This window comes from Chanos chanos, chromosome 11, assembly GCF_902362185.1.
Source record: "Chanos chanos chromosome 11, fChaCha1.1, whole genome shotgun sequence".
In the NCBI taxonomy this organism is placed as follows: domain Eukaryota; kingdom Metazoa; phylum Chordata; class Actinopteri; order Gonorynchiformes; family Chanidae; genus Chanos; species Chanos chanos.
This window is the reverse complement of record NC_044505.1, coordinates 17,041,053-17,058,552: the sequence shown is the minus strand read 5'-3', so window position 1 is coordinate 17,058,552 and position 17,500 is coordinate 17,041,053. Positions and strand designations below refer to the sequence as shown.

Sequence of the window (17,500 nt, the reverse complement as noted above, 5' to 3'; positions counted from 1 at the left end):
ATACATAATAATATATGTAATGGTAAAGAAATAGAAAAACAAGCATGAAAAAAAACAAAAAAACAAAAACCCAAACTGCTAAACACTGACAGAACTGCTGGCAGCTGTGTTGAAAAATAAAAACAAAAATAAAAACAAAAAACATTGTTGAATTGCGTTTTTTCTTGTTAAAGAGCATGATGGAACAGGTAGAGAGAGAGAGAGAGAGAGAGAGAGAACATCTGATTTCTCGATTTAAATATGGAAAGGAAGCACAGCAAGGGAATGCGAATAGAAGTGGAAATCGTTTCCAAACCTGATGGTCACTCTGGTGTGTGAATCTGGTTTAACTGATGTGATTGACAGAGAACTCTACTGGAGACGGCAAGGAAAGGACAATACATGACCTCTGAGAAATCTTAAATGATCCCTCTGTGTGTGTGTGTGTGTGTGTGGTGTTACAGTGACTATCTAGGGAGAATGACAGTGTTGAATTATTTAGTTCAACTATTTAGTTTGTGCACAGAAACACCCACATACACACAGTCACTCTGGTGTGTGTGTGTGTGTGGTGTGTGTGTGTTAATGTACAGCATCAAGGGAAGTTAATCACATGTCTCTGGAGCCACTGTTCTCCTGTTGAGACTGTCATAAGACAAACCTCAGGGCACACACACACACACACACACACACACACACAAACACACGCACACACAAACACACACACACACACGTGCACACTCTTCCACCACAATCAGAGTTCACTGCTGACCTCAGATCAGTCAGACCAGCTCCATACAACACCAGCGATTTACGTCGCGCTCGGCCCAGAGGCCCGATCGGCGGAGAACAAAACCGTTCTTGTTTAGAGGAGTTTCAGAGGAAAACAAAAAAAAAAAACGACAAGAGAGGTCAGCAGAGTCCTCGGGACATCTGCGAGAACCAAAAAAAAACAATGTCCTAATTCATATCGGCATCCAAATCAATATTGGTTTTTTAACTTCCTTTCCGTTAACAGGGCGTCTTTCGCTTCAGTTGTCATCCCCCCTGGAGGTCAGAGCCACTAAACCGATCTCTCTACTGAATTAACCGCGCTCTCTTAAGTCAGTATCGCAACGATGAACACTCTCTGACTCGTTGATTTTTCGCCACTCGATTTGAAGTTGAGCGTCTGATTGGACGATAAAAAAAAAAAAAAGGAAAACGAGGAGAAAAAGTAATGTGAGACAGAATCTTGAAGTCTTTTGTTTTTTTGTTGTTGTTGTTGTTGTTGTTTTTAAAACAGTTCGATAAAGTGCTTTGAGGAGTTTCTTATATACAGATGGAGGTCTGTTGGAGGTTCTTGCACACGTTTGGCACTGGTGAACGACGGCAAAAATCCACAGCACTTGGGAGTGATAGAAACACGCCGATGCACACACACACTTGAAGGGCAGATGGAGAGAGAGAGGGGTGGGGGGGGGGAGTGGAATGGCAGAAGTATGTGTGTGTGTGCGTGTGTGTGTGTGTGTGAAGGAGAGAGGAGTATAAGGATTGACAGGGGTAATTTTTTGTTTGTTTGTTTGTTTGTTTCACACAGGCGAGGTACCTGATCGGGCCCAGCTGTCGCTGTAGCATCCCTCCTGTCGGAGAAGGTGCGGCCGGGCGGGGGAGGGGGGCGGGGGGAGGGGGGAGGGCGGTAGGAGGCTGCTGTTCGGACTGGTGATGTCGCCCTCGGCGACGAGCGTCAGGTCCGTTTCGTTCTCCTCTTCCTCCACCGTTTGGGCGCCCCCCTCGCCCCTCCAGTCTGAGCCGCCCCGCTGGGCGTGAGGGATGGGGGACAACCCGGAGAGGAGAGGGGCGGGGTTTCGCGACAGGGGGTGTCTGTGAGCGCCGGGGGGCATTAGGGCGTGGCGGAAGCCCCGCCCCTCCACGCCCGAATCCAGGCTCTGCGTTTGGTGGCTGGCGCTGAGGGCGGAGCCGTTCTCCTTGCTGCGTGGGCGGGGCTTGAGGCGAGCTGGGGTGGAGCTTAAAGGTTTGTCCGGGTCCTCGTCCGGGTCGAGACGCAGGAAGTCGGGCAGTACGAGGTCGCTCTTGTTTAGCAGACCCCGCTGGTCGTCAGCTCGGTGGCTCTGTGCTTTGGATATGAGCTCGAAGAATTCTGCTCTCACGCACACACACACACACACACACACACACACGAACTTTAGCTACTGTCCGTCAGCTGTGCAAACAGACACATATCACATGACCTCTGCACAATTTTAAGCATAAAACAGAACGTGTTTGCGTGTTAATTAATGTTAGGGGGGGGGGGAAAAAATCACCGTGTGTGCAAAGTTGACTGCCAATTGGTGAAGTGTTAGCATTCTCTTTTTCAGCCAGTGTTGCTATAGAGACCAGTTAGCAAGAGGTGTAGCCAAGGCATAATTTCAGTCCAAGACTGGGTAAAAAAAAAAGAGTGTGTGCAGGGGGACAAAAAGAAAGAGAGAGAGGGAGAGAGAGACACAGAGTGTGAAACCGTGGGTAGTGTTGTCGTTTCTTTTGGGTTTTTTTTTTTTTTTTGTGCGTTACCTTCGGCTTCATCTATATTAAGCTTTTTCTGCTTTCGCTTTTCCAGCTGGGCCCTGGTTTTGACGGACGTGGTTTTCCCTGACGACTTGTCCTCCCCCTGAGTGGGTACAACGAAAAGGGGGCACGTTAGGGGCGGCAGGGGAGCACGGGCAGCGGGTATCCTCTTGTTTCGGGAGTGGGGGGGGGGCCTCGCGTTGCTATGCCAACAGAATGGCAGTACTCGTTCTTCCGCGTTTTCTACAAAAGGTTTGATCGCGAGGACAGTGCAAGGGACCCACTAGCTTCTGATTGACCCACCACACCACAAAATAATTACAACACAACCAATAACGAAAAAAAAAACCCAACACCAAAGACCCGGAAACGCCACACAATTTGGTACGAGACCTTTCTCCTCTCTCTTTCTCTCCAAAAATGCCTCACAGCTCTGATTCTTAAAAATACTCTTGCGGTAGAGAGTAGAACTCCTATGGGAACGGGCCAGCGCTCCGTCGCCCGGGGCCCGGGAACGCGGTTGGCGCCGGGGCCCTCGGTGGAGGGGGAGAGACGGACAGCGAGGGTTGATGGATGAGAAAGAGGAGGAGGTAAAGTGGTTAATTAATCACAGGCAGGCCAAATTCAGGAGAGCTGAGAGGAACATGGTCAAGACAAGAGCTTTTGGTGGGGGGGGGGGGGGGTCATGCACACACCCCCCCTCAACGCACAGAGAGAGAGCGAGAGAGAGGGAGAGAGAGAGAGAGAGAGAGAGAGGGAGGAAGAGAGACATTCTCAGGATGCAAAGAGGATTGTTTGGTGACTTACCGTGGCTGACTGACTTCGTGTAGAGAGAGGGGGTCCGTGGCTTTTGGAGGAGACCAGTTTCTGTTTATCTGTTTGAGGTGGGGGGGGTGAGGGGGGGGGAGTGAGGGAGAATTTAATAAAATTCTAAGAAATTATTTATAGTTTTTTTTTTTTTGTTTGTTTGGTTTTAACAATAGCCTAGTCTAGTCTAATCTAATGATTTGCAGTACACTAATCCGTCAAAAGATCAGAACCAGAAGTAATACACTGGGATATGTAGGAGTGCTCAGAATAGAAACTGTGGAGAAAAAGAAAAAGAAAAAAAAAACAGTGAAAAAGCTGGATCTATGTGTGTGTGTGTGTGTGTGTGTGTGTGTGTATGTGTGTGTGTGTGTGTGTGTGTGTGTGTGTGTGTGTGTATGTGTGTGTGTGTGTGTGTGTGTGTATGTGTATGTGTATGTGTGTGTGTGTGTGTGTGTGTGTGTGTGTGTGTGTTTGACCTTTTCCTGGAGCGTGCTCTGCTGCTTCCAGGACCACTCTCAGTCCGTCGAGGTTGGATATGGGGAGACCGAGATCCAGCGGCTCCTTCTCTCCGCTCTGCGTGACCAGAGAGAGGCGTTAAAACACGTTCTAAACACGTTCTAGAGCATGACCACACCATCAGCAAGACTCCTTCTCTCCGCTCTGCGTGACCAGAGAGAGGTTAAAACACGTTCTAAACACGTTCTAGAGCATGACCACACCATCAGCAAGACTCCTTCTCTCCGCTCTGCGTGACCAGAGAGAGGTTAAAACACGTTCTAAACACGTTCTAGAGCATGACCACACCATCAGCAAGACTCCTTCTCTCCGCTCTGCGTGACCAGAGAGAGGTTAAAACACGTTCTAAACACGTTCTAGAGCATGACCACACCATCAGCAAGACTCCTTCTCTCCGCTCTGCGTGACCAGAGAGAGGTTAAAACACGTTCTAAACACGTTCTAAACACGTTCTAGAGCATGACCACACCATCAGCAAGACTCCTTCTCTCCGCTCTGCGTGACCAGAGAGAGGTTAAAACACGTTCTAAACACGTTCTAAACACGTTCTAGAGCATGACCACACCATCAGCAAGACTCCCTCTCTCCGCTCTGCGTGACCAGAGAGACATTAAAACACGCTCTAAACACGTTCTAGAGCATGACCGCACCATCAGCAAGACTCCCTCTCTCCGCTCTGCGTGACCAGAGAGAGGTTAAAACACGTTCTAAACACGTTCTAGAGCATGATCACACCATCAGCAGGACTCCTTCTCTCCGCTCTGCGTGACCAGAGAGACGTTAAAACACGTTCTAAACACGTTCTAGAGCATGACCACACCATCAGCAACACTCCCTCTCTCCGCTCTGCGTGACCAGAGAGACGCTAAAACACGTTCTAAACACGTTCTAGAGCATGACCACACCATCAGCAGGACTTCCCACCATCAACAGTATTAAGAGCCGTTTGTACATCTCTCAAACTGGCTTCAATTAGTATTTTCATTCCAAAGAAATTTACTAAACATGTATGTATGATATGTGTATGTATGATGTGTGTGTGTGTGTGTGTGTGAGTCAACTCACTATTCTGGCCACCAGGTCTCCGAGGTGGAGGCCATATTTGGCCACAACTGGTCGCAGAACCTCCGTCACTGGTTTGGTGGGTTTGGCTTTCAGACCAACAGATCGGTTGATGGGAACCAAGTCCAGCCTGAGAGAGAGAGAGAGAGAGAGAGAGAGCGTGCCGCATGTATTACAATGCCAAACACTTAGAAGACTGACGAGGAGAAACTGTTTAAGAAGATTAAACATGAATCATTCAAATTGGTTATTATATAAGTAATGTTATATAATAAGAGTAATGACACGTCTACACCTCCACTTATTCATGTGATAAATAAATGATACAAAAGATCGTACACATTTAAAGGATGTATAGATGGGTGCATGGACAGATGGATGGATGGATGGATTTATGAAGGAGCAGATGACAGAGAGAGAGAGAGACAGACAGCTGTATATCGGTTGTTTTTGGAAAGTACCTGAACAGGGTGCGCTTCTCCAGGCGTAGGTCACGTGAGCACAGCGTCATGCAATCCTGATCCAGAACCAGAGGCTACGCACAGAGACAATAACACAGGTACAGTCACACACACGGCTCTCAGTATACTTATACACACACACCCACATTCATACACATGCACAGGCAGCACGCGTGCGCACACTCTCACACACACAGACACACACACACACACACACGCACACACACACGCACACACACACGCACACACACACGCACACACATACACACATACACACACACACACATACACACATACACACACACACTCAAGCATACACTAACCCACACATTCATACACATGCACACGCAGCGCATGCACACACACACTCTCACACACACACACACACACAGACAGACACACACACACACACACACGCGCACACACACACACACACACACTCACGCATACACTAACCCACACATTCATACACATGCACACGCAGCGCACGCACACACACACTCTCACACACACACACACACACACAATGCCGAGAGATTACATAAAGACACGGACAAGGTCGAGCGAACAAAGAGCCATGCTCTCTGAAAGCCGTCTAAACCTGACTATAGTAAGGGTCTTACATCAGTCTACAAACAAAAAACACGCACGCACAGATGGCCTGTCTTTGGCTGTATTTAGCTACATCAGGTACCATTTGATCTGACTGAATGAGAAAACAGAAAGAAGGCACCATGTTGACAGCCATTGTGTTATTTATTTTATGGCCTATTTTTGTCTGACAATTTAAAAAAGGTTGTTTTTTTTAATTTTAGTAAACACAGCTAAAAGTATAATATTAGACCATGCATGAATCGTCCTCGTGAATTTTTAATTTCATTATGTTGTGTATGTACTTGTTTATTGTTCTCTGACAGTTTACAAAGGGTCTCTGACAGTTTATAAAGGGTTTTTTTTTTTTTTTTTGGGTGAACACTAAAAACAGAAGTAGCTAGAGATATAGAATTAGACCAGGTGCAAACTGTTCTCATGATTGTCCATGCGGATTCTTTGTGTATTTCTTTATTTTTTGCCTGCACAATTTAGAAAGGGTTTTCTTACTAAACGCTAGCTTGACAAGTATCTAGAGGCAAAAAAAAAAAAGAGACCAGGCGTGCATTGTCCTCAGGTGAAGAGGTCACGTTACCTTCTCGCCCCCGACGAGAAACAGGTCGACAGCAGCCAGGTTAATGCAGAGCTTCTCGCAAAGTCCCAGCAGAAGCTCCCGGATGGACACGCCGGGCCTTATGGGTACAGAGCAACAGGAACCATCCGGAAGGTTGATGTTGCAGTGGCGCGCTGAGCGATCCTGTAACGACATTGAGTTACGAGATGTCTCGTCCTGAGAGAGAGAGAGGGGGAAGCACAGGATGGAGGGCAGAGTGTAAACGAGTGTCAGGTTTCAGAGTACAGGTGGAAGAGTGGAAGCGTGGTGTTTGCCTACGGTGACACACACACACGCACACACGCACACACACACACACACACACACACACACACATATAAATACACACACAGCTCAACAGTCCCAGTGTGGAAGAGTGGAAGCGTGGTGTTTGCCTACGGTGACACACACACACACACGTATATACACACACATATATACACACACACACACATATAAATACACACACAGCTCAACAGTCCCAGTGTGGAAGAGTGGAAGCGTGGTGTTTGCCTACGGTGACACACACACACACACGTATATACGCACACATATATACACACACACACACATATAAATACACACACAGCTCAACAGTCCCAGTGTGGAAGAGTGGAAGCGTGGTGTTTGCCTACGGTGACACACACACACACACACACATACACACACACACAAAGACACACACATACACATACACACACACACACAGACAGACACACATACAGAAACACAAACGGAAACACACACACAGCTCAAAAGTCCCAGTGTGTTGGCTTCCCAGAGGGAATGGATGTAGGTAGAAGTCATATTTTTTTATGGATCTAACACAGCTAGCTGACAACAGGGCAAAGTCCATTTAAAATCAGAAATGCAACGTTGAGAGAAATGAAAGCACCGCTCAAAACTTGATGATGACTGAAGTCTTTGAGATATTGCTTTCCTTTAAGGTCCTTTAGGGTTTCAGTTACTCGTGTGGGGAAAAATAAATAAATAAATAAATAAATAAATAATGGACCAGGCTGTCATTTTAGTAAAGTATCGGGACATGGTAAAATAAACGCAAAAATGCCTAAAATGCGATTTCAAAACCCAGAGATCGTCATTTGAAAGATGTGTCTGAATGAGTGAAGTTGGGTCAGCTGTGTCCACGGTTTCCTACACTTGGGCTGAGTTTACTGACCTCGTTCTTTCCAGAACCGGAGGTTCCCAGTTCCAAACTGGCCCCTGATGACAAAGAGCCCTGTGATTCCCTTCGACCGTTGCTTCCTGAGAAACCTGGATTGGGGGGGTGGGGGGGTGGCAGGGACAACATCAACCGAAAAATTAGTCATGTCAGCAACAAAAACTTCTCCCAATATGAGACGAGCATTATCAACAGGAGACTAGTTGTCTGAAAGGCAAGTTAACAACATCCATGAACAAATTATATATATATATATATATATATATATATATATACATATACATATACATATATATATATATATATATATATATATATATAAAAAAAATAATGAATCAGCAAAATATGACACATACTGTAGTCTCCTAACTCCTTTTTCTTGGGACCTTTTCCAAAACTCCGGTTCCTGGACCAGGAGAAGAAACTGCTTTTCTTCTTATCACCTTGGTCGTCCCTACTGTCGTCGTTGAGAGACCTTCCGGACTTGTTCTTCTTTTCGTCCTGTGTCATTAAACGTTGTAAATTATTCAAAGTTTGGGAAAACGCAGAGACACTACACATCACACTTCGCAAAAGGTCCAACCTCTGGATTCACAAAAATTCATTTTTGAAAACAGGCTGTCGTTGGGGTAAGCATGTTTTGACAAAAGCTAGCTAGGTAGAACTGAGGAAACGGTGTTAAATCCCTTTGCGTGATTACGGTTTAGGCAACACCTCTGTCCGATTAAGCTGGCAGGACACACAGCAATACCCGATGGTCAACGTCATCGCGGCAGCTTCCAACGTCATTGTGACGGCATTGATAAGGACAATTCTCGACTCTTGACTATTTTGGGCCGTGTGTCTGGTTTGTACTTACGACATAATAACTTAAGAAACACTTTCACTCCCCAAATATAACTTGACCTCACACGGACAATCACAACTGGTTTTGCGGTCTGAGTCTGTCTCTCTGCAAGTGCGCGTACCTTTTTGGGCGTCGAGAGGTTGGATCGGTCAGAACCGGTGCTGTGCTTGGATGTAGGACTGCTGGGAATCTGGTATGGGTCAGGGAGTGGTCGACCCTCGACCTCCGCCAACATGCACTCTTGATACAAGTAGGACTTGAGGAATCGCGTGTAGCTGTCAAACTTCATCAGGTTAAATATCTTAAGGAGAGAAATGGAGAAGACCCTGTTTACAAGTGCACAGATACAGAAGTAACATTTTGTCTTGGCATTATCATACAGTTTTGTGAGCTTGGTGTTTGATGTTTTTTTTTTTTTTTTAATCTCCACAGAACCATGAAAGAGAGATAAAACAGAGAGTTCCTGGTATCACCCTTAAGCGCAGAGATCATTAGTGCATTTCAGTCAATGCAGATTAAAAGGGAGAAAAAAAAAGAAAGACAAAAAAAAAAAAAAAAAAAAGGTGATGCTGAGCACACAGACTCCCTGATTGTTGTTATTCGATTTTTCAGCAAAGCTCCGTTCTTCTGATCTAACAGATCCTGTATTCAAAGCAAAGAAAAAAAAAAATTAAAAAGAAATTAAAAAAAAGAAAAGAAAAGACAAACAAGGGGCCTGAACTCTGGAATCGTCTTTTTAAACGAGCCCACGTGCTGGTCTGTTACCAGAGGGCCTCCTCTGGTGTCGTCATGTGGTTCGGCGCGTTCGGGCCATACATCGTTACGGCTCGCTAGGCTATATCCGCGGCCCCGTGACGACTGCGCACCCCCCCCCCCCCCCCCCATCAAAAGTTAACTTTGTCTCGTTGACAAGAGTGGTTTGACGGAAAACCAGGAGGCGAAAACCTCCGGCATCAATAAGGCTTTTTAGTTCGGTGCCCTCCCAGCGACTGCTTCGCAAAGACAGCGATGCAGCTACGAGACGACACGAAAAAAATACAAAATGGCTGCTAGTGGGCTCTGGTTAGTTTGCGGTTGACGACACGAAAGTTGGTTTAGGGTCATGGCGCTCCTCTTGTTCTAATTTAAACGAAAATGAACAAAACTTGAAATGATCTGGAGAGGAGAAGGATTATAATCTCCCAACACTTTTTGTTGTTAATGAAAAGTGAACTGGAGAGGGTAAGAGTGTCAAATGAAAGCAAGACCGAGGGGAAGGTCAAGCTATCATAGCTAACGTTTAATAATAACGTTACTGATACCCTTGGTAAATGACGCCGTCACTCTCAAAATCCACAACAAAACGGTTACACAAACTCTCTTAAACTGTTACTGAAACCTTTGGTATGCAAACAGATACTAGCTAACCTCTTCACATATAGCTCTAATACCATTAGTTAGCATCTCTGATATACCATGTCAAAAAAGTAAAACAGATCCAAGGAGCGGTCCAGTCATGAGAGCTTACTTTCTTGCATTCATTAAGCTGAGAGCCATTCCAAAACTCGACAACAAAATATTCTGAACCAGTGTTCTCAGCTCTAGACCCGGAGACCCAGTGGACAGCACATTCTAGTAAATGGCTTAACACTAGCTAGTCTGTTTGGTCTCTACGACTGAGCTGAGAACCATTCCCCAAAGCTAAATGTTAATTTAGTTCTCACCTGAAACCTAAAACAGAACAACACTTCCTGCTAACCCCTACCTTCAGCTTTGTCCCCCAAAAACATGCCAGTCTGTAAAGTTTTGGCCTAAAGCACAGGCACTGCAAAGAATTGTTGTAGTCTTCGTGGTAACTCTCCACAAAATTTAACTTTGAGTTTGAACTCTCATGACTAAGGCAGAACCTGCAGTATGAAACAAACCTTAGACTGTCACCACAGACTTGATCTTAACCTTAACAAAATAAACAAGATGATGATGATGATGATGATGATGATGATGAAGATGCTTCGACTGAGGTCAAAGATGCCCACCTGTAGCTGCTGCTCCTTAAACATGTCGGGCCGTGGAGCGTTAAGGATGTCGTCAGCTAACTGGGCCTGGCTGTCGATGTTGACTGGCGTAGTGGCCTTACTGGACAGGAAGCTGTTGTAGATCTCTCTTGCCCTCTGTGACAGCTGACAGAGAGGTCAGGGAAAGAGGATAATGAACAGGAAGTAAAATACTTGGTTAGATCTCATCTAAGAAAACCCCCGAAAATCATTCGAAAATTGCTTTGAGAAAGGGTCAGCCAGGATTAAGTTTTGATTTAAAGATAAAAGTGGAAAGTGTACCTGTTTCTTGTCATTTTCTGGTACATGACTGAAGAATTCACAGGCCTGCCAGAACAAGATGTTCTCTTCACTAAATTCCTTCTTCAGAAATTCCTACAAGGGAAAGGAGAAGAACACACTGACATTACACTCAGAGTGCCAGAGTTAACACCCTGCACAAGTTAATTTACCGGTCCATTCATATATTTCACACAGAAGATAGTTTCTCTTGTGCTTAACACTAAAAACTTCTGTATGACCATCAAACAAAATTCACGAGAATGAAACCACTGATAACGAGTGAGTGGGTAAATGGATCACTTTGATTGATCTCACCGAGAAGTAGCGGACACCGACGGGGTCCTGGAGCAGACGCTCGAAGCAGACGGCCCAAGACGCGACCCGGCGTTCTGTGTGTCGGCGGTGGCACTGCACGCTGGGTAAACTGGCATTGCTATTCAGGCTGTTATCACTGCCACAGCCTTTTAGATCTACGCTGTTCAGCTCTACGACACAGACACACACAAACATCCTCTCAGTGACTCAATCATATGGACTCTCCCAAAGCCGCTCCCTGTGGATCCTCACTGATCAATAGGATATATAGTCACACATGCTAATATGTCTTAACAGACACATACACCTGCACAAACACACACACCTACACATACATACACAGACCTACACACACACACCTAAAACTAACAAGGACATTACATTATACAACAGACAGACAAACAGGCCGACAAACACACGGACAGATGCGCACGCACGCACGAACGTGTGCATGCACACCCACACGCGCACACACACACACACACACACACACACACACACACCCAAACACACACACCTAAACACTCACAAAGACCACTTCATTAACACACTGTTCAGACCTGAAAAATACATAAATACATACACAGAAACATACCCCTAGGAACTGGAGGACAAGTACATTCATGCGCGAATGTGTGTTAATTTCATGCCAACGCCCATGCAATGGTTATTAGACACATTTATGTAAACAAGCGTTAAAAGACAACAAACCGCCAGCCCACGTGTATGGGCTAAAAGACACGTACACATGCTCCGCCTCCGGATGAGGATCATCGAATAATCATGCACAGACACAAATTCTCAAGCTTTTTTTTTGTTGACAGTCAACACACAAACAACTGAAGAACTAAGGCACAGTTTCAACTTTATGCTGCGTTCACTCGCTCAACTGGTGCCAAACTTCAAAACAGCGCTCGCCAGCACGCTGACAAACCCGCCGCGTGGGCTTATCAAAATTCCGGAAACTCTCCGAGGATGATCAACAACTTCTACACGCGGAAGTTTCCTGAAAACGCCTGGAGGGACATACAGGCTTGGTCTCCACACAACATCACCATGGTTATAATAAAGTCTTCATGGCTAAATTTAGAGCAAGGGGCTGAAAATGGGGTGCCCTCGGGGCCTCGTTCAGCAGGTCCGACGTGCATGTGACGATAATGATAACGCAGAAATCCTGAGGGTACGAGGCCAGAGAACTGAGATAAGTCCATGGCCCGACGCTTAACACCCAACTTTCCATTCGTGTTCCTCTGACACCGGAAACACTCGGCTGGACCTAGCGCCGAACCAGCTTTAGTTTAAGAGTTTATAAGGTTAAGAGTTTATTTGTCATATGTAGGTTAACACAGGGTCAACGGTACAATGAAATGTATGAGACGAGAGAAACAGGTCAACTCAGCAATAAGAGCACACTAGTCGTGAGAATACGAGTACAACAAGGGATTTTAAACGTCTCTGTCGCTTGAATAGGAGCTGCAGGTGAGAACTGGAGGAGAATAAGGTAACAGCAGGGAGAAACCGCACTGTCTGGACCAAACGCGCGTCCTGAGACATGAGACGCCTGATACTTCAACGCTGGTTGTGAAATAAACGTCAGCGACATGTTTAAGTTGTGTGATAAGGACCAAAGACTTCCTCGAACCCCGCGTGGGTTTTTTTTTTTTTCCTTTGCAGGCCTCAATAGCAAACCCTTTTTTTTTTTAAATAAAATATGAATGTACACCATATTTACACAACACAATAAACAATATTTAACTAACCCCTCTAGGGACAACAAAGAGACTCGTCACACGGGCTGTTCCTAGAACTCGAGCTCTGGAGAACAGGTTAGCGTCACTGCCCAGACCTGCTTACCTGGGTAAAGCTGGTATGAACCACTGTGGTGCCACCTCACCAAATACTTCATGCCAACGGGACGCCAGGCCCTGATGTCCATAACACTAGCTCCGCACACATACAGGCATACATACATACACACACACACACACACACAGGGTGCAGGTGGAGCTAATGGAAGATCATCCCATGAACAACTGTCACAAACATGCGCACGCAACTGTAACTGACGTTTGAGAGGAGTGAGAGCAACAACGAAGAACAGGCTGAATGGCACTGGACGTGCGCGCGCGCACACACACACTCACACACACACACATACACACACACATACTTACACAACAGAATGAAGGAAACAGATACAGCGGCCCAGTCACAAAGGCCTCTGTGGCCTGAACAGGTGAATAATTCATGGAGAAAAGGAGAGGGAAATACAGACGACTGTAGCAGCAGGATCCTACAATACAATATTAATGTGGGTCCTACTGCGGCCGCACCAACAACAGCCTCCCTAATCCATACACACACACACACGCACGCACGCACACACACCGACACACACACCGACACACACACACACACACACATGCACACACACCAACACACACACACGCACACACACACACACACACACGCGTAACGCAAACATTACATTACATCCTGGCAGGTCCTTGCTGTTCTGGTCTTCGATTGGAGGGTCTGACAGACAAGCCGGCTGATTTTCTGTTTTTTGTTTTTGTTTTTTTTTGGGGGGGGGGGGTCCTTGCCAGAACACTTTGAAAACTAAAACTTGACGTGGGAAGGAAGGCTTGTGGGGACGGTAGAAGCCGCCAGAGGACAACGTAGGCGTTCTAATCTCTAATGTTATGTATTGATGCATTCTTAGCGGAACAGAAGGCTGTGTCCTTAAATGGAGTCTCTGCAATTTAGCATACGGAGAGGCTGCTAATCTCCACGCTCTTAAAGAAGTGCTGCACTTTCAACTAGGGCCACTATAATACAATGTACGGCCCTCAGTGAAACTACAGAGTGAAACCTAACAAATAGTAGTCTTGTATTCTTGTATGTATGGATGGACAGGACTTTAGCAGTTAGCAGTGGCAATTTAAAAACAGTTAGCATGCATGCTAACTTCAGAGATAGCGTATACCTGGCCGCTTTAGCATTTGCAAAAAGGGGGGGGGGGGGGGGTAGAGAGAAAAGATTAAAAAAAGGGAGAAATCTTTATGCACACGGCTGCTTCAAGAGCCCAGGTTTACTCGACCTTACGCGACCTTAAACTGTGACCTGTGACCTCTGCATGCTTCAAAACCATAAGTGTGAGAGAACGTTTTAGAAAATTCTGGGAAATTTCTGCTGCTACTGCTTCAGCTACTGCAATGGTCTCATTAACACAATGACACCTTTGTACAACAATAGAGAAGCAATAAAAGGGGAAGAAAATACAGTATTTGAGAACACGCTGACAGAGTCCCTCCTCCCATCAACCCTGTGGGTTTAAGCAGGATCACAAATTGTCACAGACAAGCGCTCACGCAGTTGTGAACAAGAGCCTATAAATGAAAATGTTGCCAGTGTGAGTCAGGACCTGAACCCCCCCCCCCCCCCAAAATCCTTTATTATGCACAGGAGTTGAAAGCTCTGACGCCCTGACAATGCTGTACAAACATTCACACGACCGTTCGCACATGCAAATTGGGTGCATTTGGGGAAGACCAATCTAATTTTCACTCCCACTCTGAAGATCTGATTTAAACTGACTTTGAAGATGAGCACAGAAGAGCAATACCAAACTTTTCTCATTTCGGCTGCTGACTACCCACTCTCTGGTTAAGATATAAATAGCAGAACACTGTTATTTTAAGCGGTCAGTTTAAATACCACAGAATATTACACAACAACTTGGAAAGAAAACCTGGCATCGTTGACATGATGCGTGTTAAGGGTTGGCTACGCATGAAAGTTAAAGTTAATGGACAGCAGAACTGCATACTGCAAACCTGCAGGGGCTCTATAATCTATAGACTGTGTTGCCACTTAAGAACTGATCTGAAATCAGATTGTTCAAGATCTAACTCTCAAACCCAGGGTGTGAGACCGACCCTGTTAGTCAAACACGTCAAGAGTCACTGTTGTAGGTATGTCTGTACATAACACACCAAAATTCTCTCCCTCTCTCTCTCTCTCACACACACAGAAAATCTAGAGGATTCAGAGAAACCCAATCTTATCGAGCAAGACCGGACAAGTTGGTGCTCCGCCAACGTTTTCTTTCGACTCCATTTCACCAAACCTACCTATCAGTTTATCCGTCTGTCATGCCCGCTCTACGTACAAACGTAAGTGTTTATCTATCTATGTATCCCTCCTTCCATCTATCCGTCTGTCCCTTTGTCACAGAGGCTAGATTAAAAACTAACAAAAGTTACGATGAGATGTGAGTCTACAGACAGAGAAGCGTTACGGCGATAAGATACAGACAGTTTGGCAGAAGAGTAGTTGACTAGATGGTTAGACAAGAGCATTTAAAAGTTTTAAAAGCCAAAAAAACCCCCCCCCAAAAACAACAACAAAAAAACAAAACAGAAAGTGTGTGTGTTGACAGAGTGGAAGAGTTATACCAGATATGGAGAATGGGAGACTGAGAACAAAGAGTCTGTGAAGTGGTGTAGGACAGAAAGGTAAGAAAAAAAATAAATAAATTAAAATAAATAAATAAAAAAAACCAGCAGGATACAGACAGCAGAGCCTGGAAGCGTGGGGAAGGGTGAAGACGCTGTGTGTACTGGGAGGAAAGGTGGGTTTTTGAGGTGGCAGGAGACAGAAGCCTATCCACAGAGAAACAGAGGGCACACTCTCAGAAGGACATGAGAACACAGTAAATTCAGTCATTCGCCTCTTAAAACGCTACTACTGAAGGAGAAGAAGAAGAAGAAGAAGAAGAAGAAGAAGAAGAAGAAGAAGAAAAAAAAAGGAAACAAAATGCACTAAAAGAAAGGGAGACTCATTACAAGACAGAAAGCAAAAACACAAGACAGTGAAAAAGCGCAAGCTGTCACAAGAGCTAATTCAGTTAAAGTCAAAACAACAGCGTGTTTGATGATCGATACTGTAGACTAATGTGGAATTGATAAAGTAAGAGTTTACTCACCACCGTCAGAGACCGCCGCAGACTGTAAGAGAACACAGAGAGACATGAGTGAGGTGCAGCCCCCGAACATACACACACTCACACACACTCACTCTGTAACACTGGAACAAAGGCTGTGCTCTCTGAGAATGTGACTGACACACACACACACACTCACTCACACATCACCAGCTCTTCCTGTTTTACTGGTAAAAACTTTTTTATACACACACACACACACACACACACACAAACTTGAGTTTGCAGAGGTAAACCCCTCCCCCTCCATAGAGAGAGAAAGAGAGAGAGAGAGAGAGAGTTGCAAACAATAGGAAATGAGATGTGCCAATCACGTTTAAAGTCACACCTTCATGTTCTAAGCCACGCCTCTTTGGCCCAGACATGCCTACCTGCCTACCGACAGTACTCAGGCATGTCACTTGATTCAAAGAGTCAAACAAGATTCTTGTTATTTTAACCTATTTTATTTTTCACTGAGGTGAAATGCAAAAAGTGCTGGGGCACAGATTGAAACACATTGCGATTAATGAGTCATTAAAAGTCACTTAAAATAACGCTGTCAAACCATAGCCCAAAATTAGAACTGAGACACTGAGTCAGTGCACCTCATACACAATTCCAAAAATATATTTTCCCTCAGATAGAGCACCACCATTACAATTTCAGAGAGTGTGCGTGCGTGCGTGTGTGTGTGTGTAGGAGAAGACCTAAATGAGTCATTTCCTTTAGATGTGGGCAAAAAGGTCAGATAGAGAAACAGCCTCATCACACACATCAACACACACACACACACACATCTCAGGAGCTATTTATAAAACTGCACAAGTTCACGTTGCTGCTGCTGCCCTCTCTCTCTCTCTCTCTCTCTCTCTGTCTCTGTCTCTGTCTCTGTCTCTCTCTCTGTCTCTCTCTCTCTCTCTCTGTCTCTCTCTCTGTCTCTCTCTCTATTGTTTCCACTCAGTTCAATCCAAACAGCTTTTACAGACACTGCTGCTGATAACGCTGCTGAAGAACTGATAAATGAAATTCTTTCCCCTGCCATTCACACACTTGCTTGGAAGCGTGAATTCAATCAAGAGGCTGTACACAGACGTCTGCACTATATCTTGTGGAGGGAAAGGGACCCAGGCACAATCTCGACACGACACACTATTCATTTTTACAATCGGTTTCAATAGCGGACATCTCTCTTCTCCTTCACCTCTGACGACGTGTCACCTACGGAGAACCACGGCATGGGCCAGAGGTCAATCTGGGGTCAGGCCTCAGGAACA

General features: G+C 45.4%; 1 protein-coding gene across 1 annotated transcript in view; it reads right to left on the bottom strand.

The window, feature by feature from the left end:
* Positions 1–1,550: 1,550 nt before the first annotated feature.
* rgs12b (regulator of G protein signaling 12b) overlaps positions 1,551–17,500 on the bottom strand; it is a 41,515-nt gene continuing 25,565 nt past the window's right edge. Inside the window, exons 3-16 of the mRNA XM_030788068.1 lie at positions 16,227–16,248; positions 11,240–11,409; positions 10,925–11,017; positions 10,625–10,768; positions 8,731–8,910; positions 8,119–8,263; positions 7,760–7,854; positions 6,562–6,756; positions 5,376–5,449; positions 4,918–5,044; positions 3,813–3,909; positions 3,334–3,401; positions 2,533–2,629; positions 1,551–2,119 (exon numbers count right to left, since the gene is read on the bottom strand). Of these exons, the coding sequence (XP_030643928.1) occupies positions 1,551–2,119; positions 2,533–2,629; positions 3,334–3,401; positions 3,813–3,909; positions 4,918–5,044; positions 5,376–5,449; positions 6,562–6,756; positions 7,760–7,854; positions 8,119–8,263; positions 8,731–8,910; positions 10,625–10,768; positions 10,925–11,017; positions 11,240–11,409; positions 16,227–16,248 (2,076 nt within the window). The remainder of the gene's footprint in view (positions 2,120–2,532; positions 2,630–3,333; positions 3,402–3,812; positions 3,910–4,917; positions 5,045–5,375; positions 5,450–6,561; positions 6,757–7,759; positions 7,855–8,118; positions 8,264–8,730; positions 8,911–10,624; positions 10,769–10,924; positions 11,018–11,239; positions 11,410–16,226; positions 16,249–17,500) is intronic.